This window comes from Dermacentor silvarum, chromosome 9 (assembly GCF_013339745.2).
Source record: "Dermacentor silvarum isolate Dsil-2018 chromosome 9, BIME_Dsil_1.4, whole genome shotgun sequence".
NCBI classification, from domain to species: domain Eukaryota; kingdom Metazoa; phylum Arthropoda; class Arachnida; order Ixodida; family Ixodidae; genus Dermacentor; species Dermacentor silvarum.
Window position 1 is genome coordinate 147,573,300 of NC_051162.1, and position 26,114 is coordinate 147,599,413.

Genomic DNA, 26,114 nt, shown 5'->3' on the forward strand with positions numbered 1-26,114 from the left:
CAGACGCCTCTTTCCAGGCGCAACCGTTAAAATGGCGCGAGGTAATCTGTCCTCATTAACACAGTCGACCAACCATGCCGCCTGTCCGGCCACGCTCCTTTTATATCTCTCTTTCTGTCGGCAGAGAACACCTCCAGCAGACCACTAATAACCGCCGCTTACACTCCCGAGACGGCCGGTATTGCGCGCTCATCACGTGGCACTTGGGGCAGCGCGGTAGAGTTGGTAGCCTATCATCAGTGCGACGGTAGTGGAGCGCGTCGGTTACGAAACATACCGACCAAATTCCGTGTTCACGCATTCGCTTGCCGCTCCGCCTTCTAACCTTGTAACACCCAATCCCGACCGGTACTCGGTATTATGCGAAGTTGCACACCGATATCGCCAATGACGAGTCACACTCGTCCAGCCCGATAATGTGCTGATCCCGCCGCCAAAGACGAGTTAAGGTCGGCATTGGTGAAAAGCTGTCATCAAGAACATCTTTCTTTCATTATATGTCTATTTCTACACAGAAACCAATCGAGTAATATATTTTACGAATCAAAATGACATGCAAAATATGACTACAAATTGGTAAATTTGGTACGTTCTTCTGGAATTAATTTTGGCGTTAAACGGTTTAATCCTCCTCCGGGTAACTGTTTCACCATACTCGAGAGTTTTACGGCATCGCGGTGGTGTACAGCGGAATACCGGGAAAACCTCTCCCGGTAACAGAAACGCCGGTGGTGACATCTAGTGACACCGTGTTCAACGGGCGGGCGCGGGAGACTCAGCGCATTGAATGACTCTATTCCACTTTGGCACGTGAAATAATGCGAACGTTTTCTTACTTGATTTATTTTTCAACTGTTTTCTTTTATGCAGAAAGCTGGCCAATGTTATTTACTACGCATTCAGCGGCATTTTTCGTCACGAATGTGACTTAATTTTTTCTTGCCTGGAGGGCGCCGCCAGCCAAGTACTCTGACGTTTGTAGGCCCGAGTTTCGTACTTTTAAGTGTTCACGGTCAATAAATGTATCATTAATTATTACTATTACTATAGCGAACAGAATCCCCACTCTCCCAGTGCCACTTTCGACATAAAGATGTCGCACGGCTATGCAGCCCCGAAATACCTAAACGGAAAGAGCCACACTACATCACCGTACATCGATCCAACAAAACCCAACCTAGGCCAAGCGCTATTTTATCCACAAGGTACCACGTGCAGGAAAAACACACTGGCGTCCCGTCGACTGTAACAGGGTGGCCCCTTTTCTTTTTTTTTTATTTGTGTGTGTGTGTTTTCGCTCCTCCCCAGCCTCGTCAGCGCCAGCTTGTCGGGGCGATAGCGCCAGCTCTGCGTCATGCGGCCGTCCAGCCCCATAGAGACGTCTGTTATCGTCCGCAGCCCTGCCCGGCGACCGCAGCACACAAAGATTAGATACGGGGCCGCGAGAAACAATCGGCCGCTCGCTGCAGCTTCGTAGCAGGGCGCTCCGTCCGGCGGCTCAGCAGACAAGTACAACATTTTCGGGCGCTAATGAGTTTCAGACTGTCTACAGATGTATCATCATTTCAGGAATAGCAGTACGGGGGAGACATGGAAAAAAACAGAAGTGGCGCTAGTCGGCTACATCTTGGGACGCTTTTGCTCAACTAAGCGAGCCACAACATGACAGGCTATAAGCGCTTCTGCGCTTACATAATGTTCTGCACCGCGTGTGAATAACAGACGAAGCACGCACCGCACAACACGCATACATAATCGTGTCGATTCAACTAGCCTGTTCGCACATCTTTACGAAGTACGCGCCCTATGTGCACCAGGTTTGCGTTTATGTTTAAAAAAATCGCAAGCGCTCACGATATTTCAGTGTTTTAGAACATCGTTGCCGCACTATACCGTTACCACTTTCATCAAACTGCGCATGCGCTGTCGATCGCAGGCGCTATCGGTTACGGTGGAACGGCAACACTTTGCTCAAATACTGTACTGTGATCTACTAATGACGTACTAATGCTGCCTACCAACATCTTACAGCAAGTTGCAACCCTGCACCATACCGTATAAGCGTCTCTACCACTGCCAGTGTCCATTAGTAGCAGAACAGCACAGCTACCGCAGCAAGCGCAAAGCGTGCTATTAAGCACGCTTACTTTGACGTTTCTGGCATGGCTGTCACAAACCCTTGCGAAAGCACCTATCGTGCACCAATATCATGATCGTCCCGGCGCGAGTTTTGCGTTATCACGGAGGCCAGTCAATGTCCAGTGAACGCCGTCCAATGAGATGTCACGTGACTCCACCGACAACCATAAGCTACAAAGTAGGCGCGCGGCGTGATAGGGAACCCGGTAACAACCACGACCTCTGCAAAACGATTCAAATTAAGTCGGTACAGATCCTACAGTCAAGCACAATTCGTTGTCCCTCGTCATAAAACTCCACAACGCCAACCTCCTTGAGAACCGTGTGCAGTCGCCATCACAGCTAATACGAACCAGCAGAACCACGACGTATACAGCAAGTGCCCGCGCGGCCGCGTAAGAGGGCTGTAATAGAACTGATACTTGGGCTAGTTGGTCGAAATGCACTTACGGTTAAGACACAGCCACCTGGTTCGCGGCACTTGGCATTTTATTTCAGCGCCGTGTTCTCGTGGTCGTATACTCTGTTACGTGTGCGACTTGCGCTGCCATTCAAACTATGCACGTGAGGGGCAACGTTGCATGCAATCGTCGATCTATAAGCACAGAGGTATACCCCGTTCGCGACCGACGTAACCTCGGCCACTATTCTCTACGTTCGCGATACACTTCGGACACGCTGCCGATAGGCTTAGCTAGGACAGCGAGTTCCAGACAGTGCACAGAAACAGCAGTGCATGCGTTGGCATATATATATATAAAACGCCAAGGTCCGCGCAAACACACACCGCCACACAACAACTTTGTAACGAAAGTCACGAATAAAACGTCAGACAAAAAAAAAAAATCAAGCACGGACAAACTGAAAAAAAGAGGAAGGAAAAGCTCGGGGAGGGGACGCCCACTCACCTCGGACAAATACGCTCCACGATCGCTTCTATTTTGGCAATCTCCTTATCGGTCATGCCTTCGCACAGTCACAACCCGCACAAAGAACGGCCACAAGACAGGCAGCGACGACGAGGTATAATTTTTTTTTGGGGGGGGGAGCGCGGGCAACGAAGAGTTGGAACACAGGACAACAAAAGGGGGACGGGCGTTACAGCGTCACAGCATCAGCAGTAGCAGCAGCAGTCACAAAGGAAGTAGCCGCCGCCGCAAACTTGGGTCGGTCCCTTCGGGTAACCGGACAGCGCCTTCCGAAAGATTCTTGGCTCTTCGCGACAGTCCACATTCACGACGCACGCTATACGTGCGGTGAAAGGGCCACTCGAGGGAGAAAATCTCGCGTTAAGGCGCCGGTAGTCCTAGTAGACGTGGCCCAGCAGCTTCGAGTCACCACGTGCTCGACCGGCAGCGACGACACAACGAGGGTGGCAAGACACGACGATCCGTAACAGCGACGACGACGACGATGATCAGGAGGAACACACCGTGACAGTCACACGAGTTGCGACATCAACGTAACAGACGTTCACCACACACAGAAGAACAGCGTAGCAGTACCGCGCGCGATTCAAAAACATACGAAGAAAAAAAAAAGAACAATACGTAACGACAAACGACCAGTCGTAGAATAAGGCAGGACACACCACGAGCCTACAGAGAGGGCAACAGGGGGGCGTAAGGCCTAGAAAAAAGCCGCCCACCGATCGGTCGGTCGAACGCGATTGATAATCGGCTCGGGTCGAGCGGCCACTGCGCACGGCGTTAACTCGTGATCGCTTGAGACAAAAGACCGCCCGAGATAAGGCGCGAGCGGTTGGGGAGGAGGGAAACGGGGGAGGGGGCGATATCCGAGCGTGGCCCCTCTGAACGATATGTACACCCCGAAAACTCGGAACACGGCTTCCGCTGTTCAGATCCGCCACGTTTCGGAGTCACAAGGCGGAGCCGGCAGACGACGCAGCAGTATCCCGCGTGATTCCAGATAGGCCTAATATGGCACTCGGGCACACAACACAGTCTTCTCGACAGAAAAAAAAAAATCGAGTCGACGACACGAGAACGAAGGTAGTTTGGCGTTGCAAACGCGGCGGGCGTTCGTTGGGCGGCGTTAACGCGTCGCGCGCGCGCAGACTGACCGCGAGCGGCGTCAGCGAGGCCGGGCCCAGGAACGCGGAGGCAAGCGCGGCTGATAAGACAAGCGGAGGGTCGCGGCCTCGCGGGACGAGCAGCAGGCCTGGAACTCAAGTGCCTGCCGTTATCGAAGGGAGGAAGGGGAGAGCAAACAGAAAGAAAGAAAAATCAAAAAACAGAGAGAAAACGAAGCCCAGCGCGAGCGGGAGATAAGGCCCCCCCCCCGAGCACTTGTTGCCAGATTCGCGCGCGGCCACGAACCCCCGGCTCACCGCCCGAGAGTCCAAAAGGGCAACCCTCACGCCTCAAGCTCGAAACGCTCCTAACCGGCGGCCTGTACAGCGAGCCTCTCGACGCTTCCACGTGCGCGACTTGAACCAGTGGCGCGGGTGAATAGACCGAAGGCCCCGCGCCCCGATTATAGCTTGGTGTACTCGAGAGGTTGCGAGCTCGGCTACCGGTCACGGCCGGCTGCATTCCGCTGAACGCTATAAACGACCGTGTATTTAGACTTAGGTACAGTCGAGTGCAAAAGTCTAGAGAACACGGCTTTCCCCGAGAAAAGAAAAAAAAAAGTTAATCCTAGCACAGCGGCGCAACGTCAAATTGTACTAATGTATGGCGCTGGTGAAAGAGGCGCACGTGAGCAGTCAGTACCACTTGATTTCAGTCTTTATGCCTAAAGTCTCCAAAGACGTAATAATAATAATAATAATAATAATAATAATAATAATAATAATAATAATAATAATAATAATAATAATAATTTATAGCGGCACCTCTGGTCCTTAAACTTTTGCACTCGAGTGTACGTGCTGAAGAACCACTGCTTCGAAATCCGGATCAAATTTGTAAAGTACGCGTAGAACCGACAGTTATTGGGCGAGGTGGTACAGCTTTATTTCTTCGAAACGGCGCCACAGAAGGACACGAACACGCAATGACACTAAAGGCTGATTCACACTACGCCGACACGGGAACGATTTTGGTCTGCCAATTGATGACGCGAGCAGTTTACAGGACGGAAAACGCTGTGGCCAACGGTTTAAAGGAAGGAAAATGGTGTCGCCAACAGTCGGCAGACCGAAATCGGCGCCGTGTCGCCCCAGTGTGCATCAGCCTTAAAAAGCGTGTTCGTGTCTTTCCTGTGGCTCCGTTTAGAAGAAATTAAAACGCGTCGAACAATTTGAGGAATACGTCGCACGGTTAACCATAACCATTGTCCAGCACCTGTCGATACCATGTCCGCACACGTACGTTTCGGAGAATGGCGTGGCGCGTTTGGCGAGAGTGGTGTGAAGTGTTTCGCGTTTCTGCATCATGCGCTAAAATTCGCCTTCGCAGTTTGCGCAAACGGCGTGACACGAGTGGCAACATTTCATACCCTAACTTGGAAAATGGCGAAGGCTGCGGGACCTCTCGTACTCCACGCTGAAGCAACATCACCTACTTCTTAAAAGAGTCAGCCCGCTTCTTAAAGAGAGCCATCCGTTCGCGTGCTTTCTTTAATTATTTATTTGTCCTAGTCCCTTTGATCGCAACGATTTTTTGAGTTCACATGACTCGTCATGGGGCATTTTAACAGCGAAGCTGTAGCCTCTGGTTGGTCGGGATTTTTTGCGTCCGCCTGCGCGACCTTTCCTCACAAAAAAAATGTGGGCCGATCCGGAGACAATGCCAAGACGCGACGTCATCGCGTGACGTCACGTTCGACGTTATGACATCATCAGGCGATATCGTCACGTGACGATGCCGTTACCACATAACGTATAACGTTCCACGTGATGATGTCCTCCCGCGACATTTGGCGTGATCACGTCATCACGTGACGTTCTACGTTATTACATAATAGCGTTACGCCATCATGCGCCGATCTCGGAGACTATGCAAAGACGCGAGAAGCGCACAGTGTCCTGCTTCTCCAAGAGGCATCCCAGTTAGTTTCCCCATTTGTTCTTTTTATTCTAAACCGGCCGACACCTCTTGATAGGATTCAGTTTCGCTTAATCTTTTTCTTCTCCCTTTTTAGTCTTTTTTCCGCTCGTTTTGAAACAGCCAAACGTGCACCTCCTCCTGTCACTCCCTATTTTGTGAGAAAATAAAAAGCAAGTGTCTGGTAATGTTTGAGGTGACAAAAATCTGCAAATAATCTTCATGAATGCTCAGTTGCGTTGCATAGTTCTAGCAGTTAGGACACTGCTACGAAAATTTTAAAACACGATCACAAACACAACACAGCGCGCGCCATCGAACCTCGGAGGCCATCGTTGGCCAGACTACAGTTCCCCCTTCGGCAGCGCCGCCGCAGCGGGCGGAGTGGTACACTGGGAAAAAAAAAGTCACGTGGCGTTCTACCGCGATGCTATTGGCCCACAGTTACCGCAGCCTTCCCCGTTTGTCATGTTACGGTGCAACAGAGTATAGGCAGAGTATAGGCGTCCATTTTTATTTTCCTCCTCCGTCGGTGTTCTGAACAACGTGGTGAGGGAGGGAGAAATGGTCACGTGCGTGTAAAACCCCAGCTGACCCAATCAGGACACGGGTGTAACGTGATTTGGTGGTTCTGGAGGCGTCACCGAGGTGTTATAACCGAGATCCCGACCACATCACGAGTGTTGTGGGCGCATGAGCGGTACTCTGCACCTTCGGCTCTGTCGAGTTCAATGGGTCAGTTCGGTAGTAAATGGCTGCCTGTAATACTCTGCATATAAAGTCGCTGTTTTCTCAGTATAAGTGTCGATGGCATTCCATCAGAATCAACGAAGCAGCAAATGAACACACGCAAATGAAGACAACTTGCTACCCCAAGCACGTAAGCCGGCTATGCCGGCTTGAGACGCCATAGCAAAGGAGGTAGGACATTTATTGACTCCCTTTCAACGTAAGCGGCATTCTTATCGCTTTTCTTGCGAAGAATCATTGGAGCTGTAGAATCTTCTAAGCATTCCCTGATAATCGCCCACGCTTCATCTCTACCTCGACTATGCCATGCCTCGATGAATGCCGATATGAAGTTCAAAAGGGCAGAGCGATTAGTTCGTACGGCATCGTGTACACTGTATAGCGCAAACGGCACACAGAGGGCGACAGAAAGGACGTGTCCTCGTCTTTCCTGCCACCGTCTGTGTGGCCTTTCGCGCTACAGCGTACACACTGCTGGTATCTCTGTACTGAATCAAACACCTTTCCGAAATATATGAAGGCAACCCCATGGAGGTACATCTGATTGATGACGTGGTTGTGAGCAATTGTTAAACCATCATCCTCAGCTTCAGCCAATCTTATGTCCTGCGCAGGATGAAAGCCTCTCTAAGCCCTGTGTTGCGCCAGCCGGCACCCCTTCCTAAAGTCATCACGTTCTCCGCGTTAATTGAAGCCCAATCGTAGCCCCGGCGAAATTCGAAATTAGCCAGCTGAATACCTTGGGCAATACCGAAATCAAGCTAATGGCCATGCAGTTCTGAAAACCTCTGGCCTAGGCTCCAGACAGGCATTTACACGAACCTACACGTATTACATCGTATGCACCGCACAGCCTACAGGGACGAATGCCCGCGGTACTGGGCCACACCAACACTATACCACATTACGTGGGAGTTGCACGCCACACAACATAGAACACCAAGACACGAACACCAGGAGGGAACAATTGGGAGGCACTGCTGTCCAGCTCGGCCCTCGACGACCAGCTCAAGCTGATCCAGAGAGCTGAGAACATGGCAAGAGCCAGCGGAGCCCCGGATTGGGGGCCCCGACCATTAGCGATGTCCCTTCGGGGCAACACAAAACTCTGATTATTCTTTTAATAAAGTTTATCTATGATACCTTAAAACATCTAACGTCTTAGTCGTTATCGATTACTATTGCGTTTGCGTTCTTGAAAGTTTCCGGTATATACTCAAAGCCACGGGGCATCCGCTGCGTGTAAAGGGTCGCGAAGAGTGACGAACGGTCGCTATAGGAGGATGGCAGCCGGGCGCGGCATTCACAGACACAGGGACGTTCCCCCGCATCCCCCCCCCCCCCCCCCACCTCCCCACCCTCCTTCTCGGCTCGAAGTATGCATGTACATCTCGACGGAGGTCGCATGGGCGAAACGGCGCGCGCGCCATTTATAGTGGCGCTCAACAGCGGTACAGTACGACGGATCGGCAATCGCAATCTCGGCTGCCGGCGCCGACCACACGCGCCGGGCTCATCGCGCGTGCAGCTCCACGAGCCTGGCGCCGCGCCAGGCGAGGCAGCGGAACCAGCTCGCGCGTGCGAGTAGGGCGGCTGCCAGCGACGGGAAAAAAGCAAAGGCGCCGCTTAACTGCGGCGTCAAGTGGAATCGCCCGATTTAATTAGCCGTGCGGCGCCGTGGGAACGCGTGGCCGAGCTGCGCGCGCCCTTCAATTGTTACAATAAGTACAAATGCTACAATAAGTTCTAAATGTTGCCAATAGGTAAGTACAGTGCCAATTGTACCAGCATGCATGCGGGTACAATGCATGCTGGTACAGTCGAACCCGGATATATCAAACCCACATATAACGAATTATTGTGTATGACGAACAGCAGTAAAAATCCCCTTGAAATTTTTGTATAAAATTTTTATTTTACATATAGAAATACCTTTATATCGAACTTTCTCGTGATCTCCTTCAGATTTTATGTATCCGAGCTCGATTGTATACAATCTGCGCGGATTGCTTCATTTATACTGAAACTCGATTGACTGCTCGTTTGGCGGGCTGCAACGACCCGAAGCGAAAAACGTAGATTGCGATAGATATCCCAGCTTGTCTACTGGGAAGCTATCACGCGATCTTACCCTAACAGCCTCCGATAATTTCTGGCCAATTTTATTTAGTCCCCCCCCCCCTCCCATCCCCACCCACTTCAAACGAAAGCCAGGGAAATTTCATCACCGCAAAACATATGCCCCATTACAATCAGGCCCGAAATAACTGGCAGCCGACAAACGAGTTACGCATCAGGCCCCCAACTCAGTCCGCGTCGAATGCTCGCGCGCAAGCCCAAAGTTCGCCGTCGAGAGTAAAACGGCAAAAAAAAAAAAAAAAAAAAAAAAAAAAAACGGCAGTGACGAACGGCAGGCCGCATCTGTACCAGCGCAGCTGGCCTGCAGCGAAAACTAACGCGAGCACAGACACACACAAACACGTGCAATGAGCAAAAAGACGCTTGCGCCAGAACAGTCGCAGTACACAAAACCTGGGCGGCGAGCGCTGTGCATGCAGGGCTTCGGAGGAAGCCCTTCGAGTGCGTCCTGTGCTTGGAGGGGGCCACCCCAATCACTCGAACAGCGGCGGCGTGTATTTCGGGACACGCAAATGGTTTCCCGGGCGCCGGGTGCCTTCGGTGGGGCACGGGGATATCGAAGAAAAAAAAACCCGAGGGAGTAAAAAGAGAGGGAAGGGAATGGCGCGTTAAACAAAGGTTTGCAGACCACCGAGCTTGCTGCGTCACCGGCATTTACTGGCGTATACCATTCGAAGCATACATTGTGAGGACGGCGAAAGCGTATACAGCTGCGTGCCGCGAACCCCCGAGTGTGTACACTATAGACCGGGGGTTCCCAAACGGGGCTCCGCGAGCGGCCAGGACAAATACGACTCCACCCACCACGTCAGTGGATTTTTTGTTTGTTTTTTACGCTAGAGTTTGAATTTAAGAATTAAAAACCACCGCTTACGCTCACTTCGGTAGCCTTCGCGATAGAGATTCATTCATTGTAACAATCATCGCGAGGCCATGGACAAGCACACTGGTGGGGAAAAGATGTATGCGTGTAAGTGTGTGTACGGAGAGGGCGGGGGGCTACTACAGACGATGTTAGATTGTGTGAATCGAGGGACCTACGGTGAGCTACGACGTCCGGAAGCCGTGTGATTGGACTATACCGATAGCACGAAGTTTCGTTGGCACACCACGTAGATCCACAAATGACACCGAGAACAACACCGCGGAGGCGCCAATATAACGTACTGCTGCGACGCCGGAACTATACCACTAACACGAGGTGTTACGCTGATCGGAACCACCATTGGTCGGAAACACGTGTTATTCGTAGTTATATCAGTATCACTTCCTCTTATCGGCTTGTGTTCCGTTATCGGCACTTAATGATAACACTATATATAGGTAGTACCATGCAATAAGACGATACTCGCGTTTTTCGCAGTTCCGACGTTGAAGGGGCTCGCCGTACTGGCATCCGCGCGGACACAGTGTTCCTACTGAGAGGTTGTAGCGTGTCCAATATGGCGCCGCTGTTACTCCAGCCCCGCTAACACTGAACGACAAAGCCGGTGTAGCGCTTCTGCCGCTAACCAAGGCCGTTTAGCTTTGAAGATTTCGATATCTTCGTTAAGCCACACTGCATACCGGGGTTTCTAAATTAAACAAAAAAATATCTTAGAACTTGTGTGTTTCCTTAATCAGAAATGCATGCGCACTTGCGCTGGCGTGACCCCCCCCCCCCCCCCCCCGCCCCCTCCTTTCCGCGGTGAAACACATGGAAAGCATTTTTCTAACGAGAAACAGACCGTTACTCGTTGCATATCAGACACTCGATATTTCCGCAGCAAAGCAACGCCGCCTTGCCAAACGTAAGTGAAAGGATATCCGACACTTGTAAAAGAAAGAAAGAAAGAAAGAAAGAAAGAAAGAAAGAAGAAAGAAAGAAAAAAGCGACGTTCACTACGAGAAAGCAAGAAACGAGTTCTCAAAGCCGCAAAAAGAAGTCACTACTCGAACGTGGAGCCAAACGATTTGGACGACTGCCGGCAGCAAGTCGTAAAACGTGCTAACTATATATAAGCGAAACTAGTAGTCCACAGAGCCTACATACGTGAAGACGAGGTGCGCGGAGAATTATGGTGAGAAATAAATAAAAAAAGAAGCGATCGGACTTATCAAGTGTATGCGGTCCGTTTAAATCTTGTCAGAAAGTCGCACTAAACACGTCATCTACAGCACGGAGGTAACAATGAAACATCATGAGTACCTCAGCACGAGTGAGGCACCCACACGAATGGCCGCGCTTATTTATTTATTTATTTATTTATTTATTTATTTATTTATTTATTTATTTATTTATTCATTCATTCATTCATTCATTCATTCATTCATTTCACAGAACAAACACCAATGTGCTCGGTCTTTGTCCGGTCTTCCAGTTCCCCAAGCTATCAACAAGAATCAACAGCGAGATGTTTCCCGAGGAAGAGCTCCAACCACCATCCAGGTGCATCCACTCTAGTGCTTGCAAATATCCTTCAAACCGACCATCCGGTTGAACCAAAGAGAAGTGAATCCGGTCTCGAAAAGCGGTTATCGGGATTTCAAGAAACGGATATTCAGGATATCCGGTTTAAACAGCTGGTTAGTCGGATATTCGAATATTCGGAGAATAATGTTTGGTGTTTAAAAAGGGAAATGTATGGAGGTTAACCGGAGCAGATATCGGGTTTACACGAGCGGCTGCAAAAACACCTACAAATATAAGAATACAAAAGAGAAAGAGAGGTATAATTTCGGCACAAGTATGGAAGAATAAATATTCGGCTATCCGAATATCCGGATACTATTAACCGAATAACCGACCGAAAAACCGATCAACCTGGTTATCCGGTTTTGAAGTTCGAATAACAGGTGAATCGAATACACGGATAACCGGTTTTTCCGTAAGAGCGGTTCGATGTTGCTGCACTAATCCACTCTATATACCTCTCTGCGGAGTGACGTAAGTGCGATAGTAGCAAATGATGGCGTTTTACTATGCAAAGCTGCACTGAGGCTATATGAGACGCAAAAACTGATCCGTAAGGGCCCAGAGTCTATTCAATCTCCCAGTGTTGCTAAAAAAAAAGTTAAAATTATACACCGGGGTTTAAGTGCGGAAACCACGATCTGATTATGAGGCACGCCGTAGTGGGGGGTCTCCGGATTAATGTTGACTCCATCCTGGGGTTCTTTAACGTGCACCTAAAACACGAGCGTTTCTGCATTTTGCCACGGTCGAAATGCGACCGCCGCGGAAGGGAATGGACCCCGCGACCTCGTGCTTAATTTAACGTGCACCTAGGTGTAAGTACTGGGCGCGAGGACTTACGGAGTCGCCATCTGCCGGAAGCGCCTCGCTTGCGTACGAGGAATACGTGCGAGGGATACTTTACCGAATACGTGTACAGTGAACGCCCACAGCGCGCGGTCGCCGCGATGGAGTCCCCCGAACCGGCTTCTTGCAATCGCTGAGAGCAAACTATGTGAAATATGTGCTTATAGTGGGTTGTCTGTGTCGTCAAATGGAGTGCAACAAAATGGATACTCAATGCAGCGATCGCACGGGTTCGCGGCGACCGACTGCGCGTCTGCGTGCTTGTCCGCGTACGATGTTTCGCTTTCGCTGCGAGCGTGTTCTCGCACCGTGCCGTGAGCTTTAGGCCGCAGAATATGAGCATTTGACAGTACACAAACAACCATTGTCGCGTGGACGCTATCAGAGCGGTTCAAAAATAATTACGCTATAACTAGATGATGATGAATAAACATTTATTAGGCCCAAAATATAGGCTTCGACGCCTACGGTGACTTGTGATTCTTGGACATTATTATTTCTCAAGCTCCGTCGCACATATATGTTTATCGGTCTTCTCACGCGAGCAATTTACCGCTGCTTCTTTTTCTTAATCCAGTACATTTATCGTCTGTTGCTAACACAAACATGAGCATATACCATGCTTTCTTTTTTATGTGTTTCTTACCGTTCCATTTCCATTCCAGTGAACTTGCCAATATCTTGCATCGACAAGTTCACAGACCTAATCTTCATGACATTAGCCGGGTGAGCTTCTCAGTGCGCGCTTTCTGCTGCTCACCGAACATCGCAGACCCGATTGACGTCGTAGCAGAAATCTTCCTAGCGGAAGTGCTTGCTGCACACCCGAGTTGTAGCCGATGGCTGCTTGCCGGTTCTAAGTTTCGCGATCCAAGCTCCACGCAGCTTCTTGGCCTGCGGTTACGTGTGAACGCTGACACAAGGGCTCCGTTGCGTGCGCGTCCGGCACTGCGGCACGGAGCAGTATAGCCTATACCATGTCGGACGCTTTCGAAGGCAGCACTAAACCTATTATGATGCTTTCAAGTAGACACCTGGTGCTGTCAAGTACGACACCTGAAGCGGGAAAACCTCCCCACATAATCAGAACCGCAGCGCAGGTGGAACTTCAAACTTTCGTTTCCAGCTCATTTCGGCGCCTCAGGAGCAGCCGAAGCGGCCGCCGTGACCACGTGATCCCTCATACCACGTCACGCCGACGGCGGCGCCAGCTTTTCCAGTGGTGGAGCTCGCCCTCAACATGCGGAAATCTTTCGCACTCCATCAGTCGCGCAGGCGGGTAACGAACCCGCGACATCGCGCGTCAACGTCTGAGACAGGTTGCCCTTCTGTAAGGGTTGGCTACTGCAGGTGGTCAGCAGTTGCACATAGTTAGTACAGAGGTTATTTGCAAGCGAACACCTAGTAACTTAAAAAAGAAAAAAAAAAATCCCCATCTAGTCGACCAGTGAACAACAGGGCAAGGCAGGCATCCAGCCAGGTCCCATGGCTTCCTGGACTGAGGAGGCCACCCGCAAGGAAGGCGCCCAAACAACTTCGTCGGCTCTCAATACAGTTCAATCATCATAATCATCATCTAGCGACTCAACCTTTAGATGCTTCTTTGCTTATACACTAGTAAGCTAAATTACTTAAGATGCAGTTCTTGCCTCATAGTGCGTTTGCCTTAGCGCCACAACCTTCAAGCTTTCTCATGTACTGGCCTCTACAGCAGGTCCCTCAACCACTGTTTCAGGACCCCATTTGGATGTTATAACCTCACATGAATGTGCTCTTCAGCGTCAGTTTGAAATGTTTTTCTTGAACTGCGTTCCTTTACAATATGAGCTGCTTCCGAACAGCATTTTCTTCTGCAGATATGTTACGAACATTCGCATGTGTATGTTTCGCTCTGCTCGAATAGTAGACAGCTGACGATGATCATTACTATGATCATAATACCCCTGAAACAATGCGGTAGCATGTGTCACTTCACTCCAGTGTATACTATTAAAGTTATAAGGCTAATGCTACATTAACGTGACGATATGCCCTAACACAACAAATTACTAGAGTAGGCGGCATGGTGAATTAAATGCTGTTCGGAAGCAGCTCATATTGTAAAGGAACGCTGTTCAAGAAAAACATTTCAAACTGATTCCAAACCAGCTCTTCAAACCATTGACTTTGTTCTCAGGCGGGGCCCCTATTATTCAATTGCTATAGAAATCGCAGAGCTTCTCGACCTTGCAAATAGAAATCGCCATATTATCACCTTTCAATGGATACCTTCGCACTGTGGTGTGATAGGGAACGAGCAGGCAGACGCTGAAGCGAAAGCTGCTTCAAATAATGCGACTGAAGTACGCATTCCCGTCTCACGGACAGACACAAATGCCCTACTTCGTTGCGTAATACGCAATTGTACGTTGCAGCACTGGACCCAACCAGATCATCAACACAAGCGAGTGCATAAATGGGGCCCAGAAATGACATACCGCATTCCTCACAAGCTCAAAAGAAGCCAATCAAGCATCGTGCACCGGATACGCCTTGGTGTCGTATTCACAAATCGTTACAGACATATGATTGGTTGCAGTGGCATTAGCCCCAATTGTGAATACTGCCAGGTACCAGAAACACTTGAGCATATATTTTGCGTTTGTCCCGCGTACGCGCAAGAACGACAGCAACTGGTCTCTTCAATTGCAGAAGTCCATAAGAGGCCCCTATCAGACGAGTTTCTTTTAGGTCCATGGCCCAATGAAAACAGCGCAGCCATGATAACCAGTGCCGCTTTAGTCTTTCTACAAGCCACTGGGCTAGACGCACGGCTTTAGAGATGCCACAACGTTGTAAAATTGTACATACACACCTCCTCCTCTTATCATTATCATTCATCAGCCCTTTTCCTCCCCGTCCCTTCTCCCCAGTGTAGAGTAGCAGGCCAGAGCAAGTTACAGCTCAGGCCGACCTCTCTGCCTTTCTGTAAATAAATTTCTCTCTCTCTACCTAGAGTAGGCGCATGGTTACATTATGCTGCAGCCATGTTCCAATTTTCGTTCTAAGTTGCTCTGTATCTTCCCTACTTACTTACGCGCCACCAGTCTTCCAAAAGTCTCTGCCCGAGATGGATGGATGCTAGGAGCGTCCCCTCTGAAACGGGGCGGTGGGTTGCGCCACCAAGTTCGTTATTATATATTATAATGGCCCACCTGTCATCAAAAAAAAAAAAAAAATGCACGAAGAATTTTCATCACCAAACTTTCTGAACTCCTATTGGGAACTTTCTGTTTGTAGGTTGTTTGTCGTTTCCCTACTTCCACCAAACTTCCAATCGCCTCTTGCTGATCTCTATCGTCGACATGTTTACTTTTCTCCCCTGCTCTCGCTGAACCCAAGGGTTTCAAGGAGGCCATTGGTGCCTAAACCGACCGCTGGGCAGATACCTTCACATTCTAATAGAACATGCTCCATAGTTTCCCTAGCTTTACCGCAGCAAGCACATGCTTCTTCTCCTTCATTGTACCACGCTTTATAAGTGCGCGTTCTAAAGCATCCTGATCTCGCTTCGAAAAGTAAAGAGCTTCCCTCTGAGTTATCGCAAATTGTTTCTTGCCTGATATCATTTTTTCCTCTTCAGTAGTTACTCATAGAAGGTTTCTTTTCCATTGCCGCCACCCACCAGATTGTCTCAGCCTCTCGTACTTCCCGCTTGACGTTCTTTCTTGCTATCTTACCTACTATACCGGTCGCTTACTTGATGGTAAGCTTCCTAGTTATTTTCCTCCAGTGTGAATCAATGTTCTTCTGAACACTCTCCCAGCCCGTTTACTTTCCTCCATATTCCTCATTCGTTGTTCATGGTCAATCTTACTCTGCGCTTCCCTGTACGGACACAGGGCGCCATCTCTCAACGGAGTGGAGAACCCGCTCTCAAGCAAAAACGAAGGAAAACATCGATCAGCGCGCGCGCCGTTAAGCCTGCGGCGTTCTCCGAGAGGTGGCGGTAGCGCCGTTATGCACTCCCGCCGCGGGGCCACGTTGTTTTTTTTTTTTTCGCTCCTAGAGAGGCCACTCTCACTGACTCGCTCCCTGGGCACGGCCAGCTGTTTACATTACCGTCGGCGCATCGCCGGACAGGAATCGCGCACGCCCAAAGAAAATCGAGGCGACGCGAAGGAGGGGACTCCCGGGTCGAGTGCTTCTCGTCGCAACGCGACGCCAACTCCGGGAGACCGCGTCCCCAGGGTCCGCCGACCAGTATTGGAGAGTTTTAGAATAGGGGGCCCCAACGCCTTGCGTCCCCCTAATCGAAAACTCTCTATTCATGAATCAGTTTAAAGGGACGATACAGAGGAATACTAAAGGAGCAATGACGCACGTCCTCGAAGTTGTAGAAACTGTACCACAAGCTCCGCAAATGTAGAAGGCCGACACTTACCGAGTGCGAGCGTTGGGAAACGTTAAGATGTGATATTTAAATTTTACACTAAAGTTGACCTACAAATGTCAGACCTGGCGTCATCGACGTCATCGTGAAGTCATGACACAGAAATAGAATTTTCTTAGGTTGTGTAGCAATAAGACTAGGTATTATGACGCTATTAATAATAAAAAATAATATACGAATTTTTTTTATTATTTATAGCTGCGGAGCTCACGCGTATCAGCCGCCGTGATTGCAGGAACGAAGCAAGCCCGTGTTCCATGACGTCATGATGGAACCGCCGCTTGCGTAACGAAACCGAAACTGGTTAGCGGAAAGAAGTATTAGAGTGAGTTATTTGGGACACTGTGATGCCTGCCGGGAGTTTTCTGTAGTGTTTAGAGGGTTGGAGACTTCGTTTTACGCAACGCAATGAGAAATTAGAAGTCGGAACTGTCATATGTCACTATTCCTTTAGAGGGCACTAAAGAAAAAAAATTAGGTCGAACTACATTGAAAGAATAAGCTTCCATAATAACGAATTCGTCATTCGTAGGGAGAACAAAACTCTTCTTTATTTTTTGGACTATGGTACCTGTCGCGTGACGTCAGCACTGGCTGACTGACAAAGCGCAGCCTAGAGGCAGGTCACGCGTGGATTACGTCACCTCATCCGTTTTGGCGCGGGCGATTCAAATTGAGGAGCAGAAGCGGGGCCTTCGGCGGCAATTTTCTACGCCAAACAAAGCGATATGTTAGCACACAGGGAACGATGATAGACTTCAGGGAGAATAGTCTATCGATCTGGCTCAATTTAATGTATTCCCTTAGTCTCACTTTAGGCTTAGATGGATCAGTAAATTAAGTTTCTGAATTAGCAATACGACCACTGCGACCACTGCTACGAAAGACGCAGAAACGAAAAACCGTGGCTACGCCACACTTAAGTTCCCGAAACAGATCATCATGACGTCAAGTATTCGGAGAGCGTCTAACTGGGGCCGCGTTGATTCTTTATCGGTGAAGAAGGATCGATGTTTATCAATTAGGAACAAACCAAAAAGCTCAACCTCACAAGTGTCGCGAACATTTTCCTGCACTGAAACGGCCCACGTAACTGAAAAAAAAAAAAACACTTAAGAATATTTATACTAGGAATATGTGACGCCGCACTAGCGTAGTCTCGCTCAAATATCGGCGCGAAGTTCGAAAGTGCCCCCCCCCCCCCCCCGGCCTGCATTTGTACCAATAAGAAACAACCTTCGCGGTAAAAGAAAACGAAGAATCGAATTAGTTTTGACAGAATAACGCGTGCTCGAATTTACAAATGTTACCCTTTAGTGTGCCTTTGAAGTACACATGGGGGCTTTCATTTTATTGTTTTTCTTAGCTTACTTTGTCAGTGGCACACCAATTGCGTCAAGTAACGTGCACACAAACGTGGTGCCAAACAGACGCACGTCGCCACCCCTGTCCGAAAACTGAACGCAAACGAAGCAACGATTTAGACGAGAAAATCATATATACCTGGCGATCCTATACGTTCACTAGATAATCAACAGCTGTCTGTATCACTTTCGTCACTATCCCTTTTGGAGGCCGCCTGTTAGAGAAACGTTCACACGGACACTCCAGCAACAAAGACCCCATGCCGGTGGTGCAAAGGCCTCTTAATACCTCTCAGGATACTTCACAAGACTGCTTAGCTCTGGAATAGGGGCATTGAACTAATTACCCAAAAGGATCGAAGGCACCATTTTACAATCTGTTGAAGACAAGGTCATCTTAGCTGACTTCCCACGGGTTTGGTGTACCTGGGATCTGGGTATCGTGTAACCACTTCTAGAAGAAGAAACAAAACGGACCTTCCGGACATCCGAACGTCGTAGACAGTCGCAAGAGGTGTTTTTTAACGTTCTAACCGCTGCCCGATTACGAGCCAGCCCAGCAGGCTACCTATCATGACGAAAATGCAGCGAGTTCTGTCCACAACAACAGCGCAGCATGCAGACAACATGCGAGGACACCTGCTCAAGTCAGTGCTTATGCGAACGCCTGCTGTCATGTGCATACATGTACTCTGTGTATACCATAGAATATAACCCTACTTCCGTCGGTTGGAGAAGCAAAGATGCACTTGAGGTGTGTTCGGGCTTAGTACGACGACAGTTGTAGTAATATTCGCCAACTGGGCCCTAACCGCCTCCCGCAAGCCTGTGGGATGCGAGGCAATCGGCTCGGAAAACCCCAAGAAAAAAATGCTCCAAATGGTGAAAGCTTGGCATTTTCGAAGCTGAACGAGCAAATATAACCTAAAAGTGTTGTGTACTGTACTTTGTCAGCGGTCGGGAAAATGCCTGACATTCCCACTTAACGGGACCGCGTGCCCTCTGAAAAAAATTGTCTTAAAATTACCTCGTTCTTTTTTTTTTTTTCACCTTTTTTGGCGAATGCGTGTGTATGCGCGTTACATAAACTCCATCAACGGATAAGCCAGCTAGCGCATACGCCCTGTGCTTCCACCGTGTCTCGTCTACTTCGATGAGCTAAAAGTTTTACGTAAACGCTTTCACCAGCCTGGACAAATACTGACAAGAATATGTCTTGTCGATTTCTTTTTTTTTTCTTTTTTACGTGCGCGTGCGTGTTACGTAAACCCTTTTATCGACCCGGATGTATACCAGTCAGCAGCCTGAACGCCTGTGGAGCGGCAAGCGAATTGCATCGCCTCGACGCTGTTGCGCGTGCGCGTGACGTCACGCTTAGCATTTACGCCGAACGCTTATTGGTTGTGCTAAACAGCGAGACTTGCACGCGCAGCACTAAACCGTGGTTTCTCTAGCACCCGAAGACAATAATTAATATCTCCTTCCTGCCCCGTTTCTACATTCACAATGCCTATCCGCATAATAATAATAATAATAATAATAATAATAATAATAATAATAATAATAATAATAATAATAAATTACATTGCCATCTTGAGTCTGTACATTGAAATATCGGGTCTGTCAAAGCCACAGAGAGGCTTGCGCGACAGGACCCCGCAACACGGGCAACAAAAAAAAAATTGTAAGAAACAATGAAAAGGATTGAAATCACTCGTCACTACGTAGTGAACGAGATGGAAACGGAAAACTGAGTGATAATATAACAGAGAAATGAGGTAACAGTCGGAAACAATATAATAATGTCACAAAGCAAGCTGCAAACAAGATGTGTGGCACTTAAGATATTTATCGCAGAATAGGATATATCCGATAAAAGGTACAGACAGGCAGGCAGCTGAATAACCCCTTCGATAAAGTTCGGCGCTTTCCGTGGTGCCCGTCGTTTTACGACTTCTCGCCTGTCCGGTAATGAAGAAGAAATAAAAAAAAAAAAAGCTAGGTGTTACGGATTACCAACTAGGCCAACTAGGTCACCACGGCGGCCCTTCTTCGCCTCACGCGAACAGTTATCGCGTTGCCAGATAAGAGTCGGCAGGGTGAGAGTATGTAGAAATTATATGCGTGTTACACCGTGTTACGGATTCGACCGCCCGCCGAGACCGGATCGCTTGATAAATTTAACCCGGCATCGCGAGGGATGCATACTTCACGTATACGTTCTTGTTGGCCGACTGGGTAAGAAAGAAAGAAAGACGGCTTGCAAAGCACTTCCGTCATACCGTGCACTAAGCACAGCTGCTATCCCAGTACTTTATGTTTTTATCTACATTTACCTCTATATGCAGCCCCACTTTCGGGATTCGTAGTGGATTTGGCGTTCCGCTGCAATAAGCCCGAGGTCGCGGGATCGAATCCCGGGGGCGCGGCGGGCGGCATTTTGATGGCGGACGAAATGCAAAAACGGCCCTGTACCGTGCATTGATTGATGGGTGCACGTTAAAGAGCCCCCGGTGGTCAAAATTAATCCGCAGTCTGCCCCACTATACGCCATGCCTCGCAACAATAATGAAATTGCGGTTTTGGCACGTAAAACCCCGTAATTTTTTTAACTCATTCGGCATATATTCAGTGATCCCGTATACTTGGAGCTGTCGAATAATTCAGCCTGCTCTGCAATGTGCCATTATAGCCTCCGGGTTACCTCAGATGGCAGAGCAACCACAACGAAAAGGCGTCCGGGTTCGATTCCCAGAGCAGGACGACTTCCTCTTCGACCGCCGAGCTTTGCTTCCGAGAAAACCGTACGTGTTTCCTTCGTATACGTTCGTGCTACACTCGAGGGGACGTACGCAATTTTCCATTTGACGACCTCTCTGCCTTTCTGTAAATAAATTTCTCTCTCCGTCTCCATTCGACGAAACTATACGCCCACATTGCGGATGCCCACGGCGGTGATTTGCCAGATATTCCCGTAATGCCCGGTTGCACAATAATTGCGGAACTTCCTACGTCTTGTATACGTTAATAGAGCGCGTACCAGCAACACAGTACAGGGCGATAAAAGTAATGGTTTATTAGTGCGTGTGTTGGTGCGTGAGCCCTCTACGTACAGCCATGCCAAACCAACTAGCTCGTGCGTATAGAGACATCCTTGTGAGGCGGCAGGGTGCTTATTCATGTGTTTTTTTTTTTTTTCATACAATTAGCGAAACTAAAGAAACAGCAACACGTGCTGTCTTTCTAAACACCAACAACTATTACAAAAATGTGCATATATAAAATATTGAAAAAAAAAAAAGAAGAAACGGATAAAAAGAACTACCGCGCCACATACGAGAGAACACTCTCAAGTGCTCACGTTATCTGAGGAAAATCGTTATAACGACGAAATTGCTGGTCGACGCAGAATTAAGTTTTGCCGTTTGCGGAGCACGCACCGCAACTTAACAGCTTCGTCTACGCGTATACGGTATAGTATAAGCTCAACGGTTACAGTTGTGCTTCAACAAGCATAAACACACGACGAATTAAGCGCTCACGAGGCCAATCTGTTACGCCGTGCGCGCCGTAATACGTGCAACGCCCGCCTTGCGCTTCAACAAAACAAACAAAACACAATTCCGGACTCTTACGGTGCCAACACCCCGGTCCGATTATGAGGCACGCCATATAGTCGGGGGAACTCCGGTTTAATTTTGACCACGTGGGGGTTCTTTTAAAGCGCACGCAAGGCACGATACACGAACGTTTTGTTGCATTCCGCCCTCATCGGAATGCAACAAAACGGAGCTGGGCACGAACCCGCGACCTCGAACTCGGCAGCGCAATCCCACAGCCAGCGCTTTGACAAGGACCTTGATCATTCCTATAGGATATGCTCCCGCAACGACAACGCGCGGTTGATGTCGTCTTTCGTGTCGCAGAATGGACACCGCAGGGCTTTATTATTATTTTTTTTTATACAGGAAAACTGTACAGGGGTGTTTCACAACGTTCTGCCACTCGTTTTGTTGTACGTGATTGACTCCTACAAAAGGAGCGATTCCGAATTAAAAGCGCACGCTCAGCTTGACACCCTCGCCACCCTCCCGAAAATGTGCCCGACTTTTGTCTTTTTTTCGCAAATCTTACACCGCTCGTTATCACACTCGCGATTCACGAGGCCACCTCGCTTCAGAAAACCCGTTGAGAATATCCATAACCCGACCTGTGGGTTACCCACGTCCCAATCGTAGGGACATTTGATCTATAAATAAATAAATAAATAAATAAATAAATAAATAAATAAATAAATAAATAAATAAATAAATAAATAAATAATGTTTGCGCCGCGGCTGGAACGTTTGGCGACATGGTCAGCATCACTGCACAAAGCGGAGCCGAGGCTGCATACTGGAACACATGCGTCGGATATAGCGGACCTGTATAGAAGAACAAAGTTCAAAGTTCACGTATCGTGAAGCGCGCAGAACATAGCGACGCGCGTTTGCGAACTATTTGGGTTAATTGCGGGCAGTGGCAAACCAGACCAGCAGTACTGCAGAAAGGTTCTGAGAACTCAGTTACACGGCTTCGCTGTTTCTCATGCACGAGTTCATCGTATTTGCACACGAAGGGGTGTTTTGGTTCTTTCTTTCTTCACCAACTCACATTCCCGAGAACATTTCCTGACGGCATTTTTTTTTTCCGCCGGAATTGCTGACATCTATGACGTCACCGTCGCAAAATAAGAGAAACAGTTTACCACGGGGCTCCCGACGGCCCCTCGAAATGAAGAGTAAGCTGAATCTTCGAAACGACGTTCTGGCTACGCTACTAGGAACCGATGACAACATCCTTATCAAACACTCATTAAAGGGACATCAACAGCAACGCTAAATCCGTTTTCATTGGTGCAGTATCGTCGCAAACCTCAAATGTTTGTTCGTCTGGCAAAAAAAAAAAAAACAAAAAAACGGCTGTTTGCTGGTGTACAAAACGAAGGCCAAGGACTTCTTTTGTCGAATTTCGATCGCACTTAATCCGCAGGCCTGCCCGTGAGTGTGTGACGTCACAGACTTCGATGCTGTCACATTCTGGCCAGTTCGGGCGCAGGTTCAGGGTTCTCGAAACTCGCTCACCACGCTTCAGCAAGTACGTAGCCTCCGAGATTCGCACAAGCACGCCGAGGGCCCCGCCCAACTTCAGAGGTCAAGTGAACGAACCATGGTATTTGAACGTTCTGGGTCACGCGTCATTTCCGGTGAGCGGTAATAGCGGCGTTCCTGTCCTTTCTCTTTCTTTTTTTTTTTATTAGTTTAATTAACAAAAACGTTTACTTTAGCGAGTTTTTCCGCGACGTACCCATAGTATGTCAAGCGTAAAGTTTTGCAGAGTGGCCACTCTATATCCACCCGCCCTGAAATCCTCGTTACGGGATTTAATATTTTGTTGAAGTTTGCTGGCTTCAGGGCAATTCTAAACTGCCCTCGCACCACTACCGAGAGCCTTCCTGATCTATGCACAAATCGGAGAGAACCATCTCCCAAGAATCCCATAGGTTAAGAAGAATAGAGAAAACATATAGAAAGAAAATTCTGAGACGGGTGAGTGCCAGTAAATACAAGCTGCACTACTCACTGCTGCATCTTCTCTCTCTCTCTCTCTCCCCCCCCCTTATGCCTAAATCACCAATACGGCACCGAGGGAATCATGTAAGAAACGGGACGGCACGGCGAAAACAGAAAAACGGTTAGACACGCAAAGGAACCATAAATAACAAAACCGTGGGAGCCCCCCCGAGCCGCGTCATTCAAACGGCCTATCACGAATGACGCGCTCCCGATTCGACCTGCAATCGTGAGATGAACGCTAAACTCCATATCGTCCGCCGCTAAACAGAAAAGAAGAAGAACAAGCAGAAACTAAGACGACGAAACAAAAATCGACACGTAATCACCCAAAGAGCAGTCAAGAAACGTGCTCCCGCTTACCATCATTCCGAACAAAAAGTAAAGCGAAAAAAAAAAAAGTACGAACAAGAGGAGTACGATAAGAAAACGGCATGAGCGTACTCAGCGTAAAGGAATATGAAATGAAAAAAAAAGATGACAGAAAAAAGAAGACTGAGCACGAGCGGGCGTTCGCGATTCATTCTGGGCGAGCAAAGTAAATGGAGGAAAAAAAAAAAAAAAAAGCACGGGAGCGCAAGAACTGGGGAACCAGAAAGCGCCACAAAATGGAGGAAGCGCGGTTCGCGAATCCCCGTCTTATTCGGGGCATACACCCCCCCCTGCCCCCGTCCTAGGTATCCTCTTCATTTGCTCCTCCTTCGTCGCCCCGATTCAGTTACATCCGAGAGATGGTCCCGAGAATGCGACGATGCGCGAGAGAACATGAAGGGAAAAAATAAAAACAAAACCACATCGCTCGGTGAGAATACGAAAAAAGAAGAAAAGCATATGGCCCAGTCTTCTGGCGTCTTTCTTGCGAAGACAACCGCGTCCTCGTCACCGGGTTAGCTCAGTCACGCGCGCGCTTCTCATTGTGAGTAGTCGGAGCACGGTTCTCGGGAATCGGCCGCGGCGACGACAGTCCGCGCAATTCCGTGCAACGCGGCGGAAGGCTGCGCGGCGAAAGCGCTTGCGAGTGCAGCGCCCGCTATACAACAGCGCTCTCAGGACGTCAGAATTGGCACACGTGACGTCATCTCTCGGAACGTACACGCTACCACTGAAAAACGTGCTTTGCAATAAAGGTGGCGGCGCTCGGCGTCGCCGGCACCACCAATCTAAAGCATGAGCTCTCGCTTTTCGCTCGCGTCTCGAGAGCGCGAGTGCAGCGCCCTCTAAGGCATCGGAAGGAGCCCGTGACGTCACTTGAAGGAAGGCAGATGCTCCTACAACTAAGCTTTCGAAAAAGAAGAAAGAAAGAAAACTGGCCCCGCTAAACGTCGCGCCGGCATCACTAATTGAGATGTAGATAGATTGCACTCAGCCTCTCCGCATGACGTCACGGTTGAAAGCACGCAGGCATTCGTTATGTCTACTTTTCCACAGATGTTGCGGAGCACCATCTTGTCGTCACACGGATTCGGTGTAGAACTAACGCGAGCCTAAACCGTAACATCAAAGCTGGCGCCAACACGCGTTGCAGCGCTTCGATGAAGTCGAGGTATCCGTTACGAAAACTAGCGCGTGCAGGGTCTTAAGACGCCGAAAGTTAAACTGAGACAAAAAAGCGAGACAGACAAAACTCGCTCCTTTGTTCTGAAGACGCGTCAAATCAGACACATTAACATCTCTTAAAACAACCGAAATTGAGTTTTACCTTTGTTGGAGAATACTGTATTAACAGCGGCGTAGACGGTAATAGCATACGAAAATGTTACGACAGTAAAGTGGAACATTAGGTCGAGCTCCATTAGCAAATAAGGCTTCAGCAATAGCAAAAAAAGAAAAAGAGCACTCTTATCGTGAGCAGAGATTACTGGGCCAGAAACTGTGTGACATCGAAAAGACGGCGACGGCGTCACTTAAACATCCCGCACCAGCAACCTGTGGCGTCATGAATTTTGCCTGAGTCTGCATAGGTCGTCACTTACAACCAAATAACGGTAACATTGCATTGTAAAGGAATTCGGGAGTCGACTTCGCAAATCTTGACAGCACTTTGTTTTTCCTTCGCAAGAACTGCGCATCTCAATTAAGACAAGTAATTTCCTTTGTGCTTTATCCAGCTTCATTGTCGGCTGGTTTCGTACGGTTGCAACAAATAAAAACCGGGCCCCTCGGTTCCGCTTCTTCTCGTTCAGATACCGGAAAGAACATTTAAGTGTGTGACATCTTACTGACGTCAGTACCGGCACTGAAGTTCGGGCGCGTATTCGAACGAAATTTGTTCCTAATTTTCTCGGCTACTAAAATCATCGTCTTCCCGCCAAGTAAATGAAGATACAGTGGGGAAAGAATACGTTACCAGAATAAGCTAAGTGTTTC

At 48.7% G+C, this 26,114-nt stretch overlaps 1 protein-coding gene across 10 annotated transcripts in view; it reads right to left on the reverse strand.

Moving 5' to 3' along the window:
- LOC119464516 (CUGBP Elav-like family member 2) overlaps positions 1 to 26,114 on the reverse strand; it is a 521,231-nt gene that overhangs the window by 452,211 nt on the left and 42,906 nt on the right. For 2 of the 10 annotated variants that reach the window (XM_049655491.1, XM_037725530.2), the window contains exon 1: positions 3,048 to 4,039. The exons of 2 other annotated variants lie outside the window; for them this stretch is intronic. In XM_049655491.1, the coding sequence (XP_049511448.1) occupies positions 3,048 to 3,103 (56 nt within the window). In that variant the 5' untranslated portion in view covers positions 3,104 to 4,039. Of the gene's footprint in view, positions 1 to 3,047; positions 4,043 to 26,114 lie in introns of those variants that run through there. 6 more of the 10 variants (XM_049655492.1, XM_049655495.1, XM_049655493.1 and 3 more) reach the window with 5 other exon arrangements.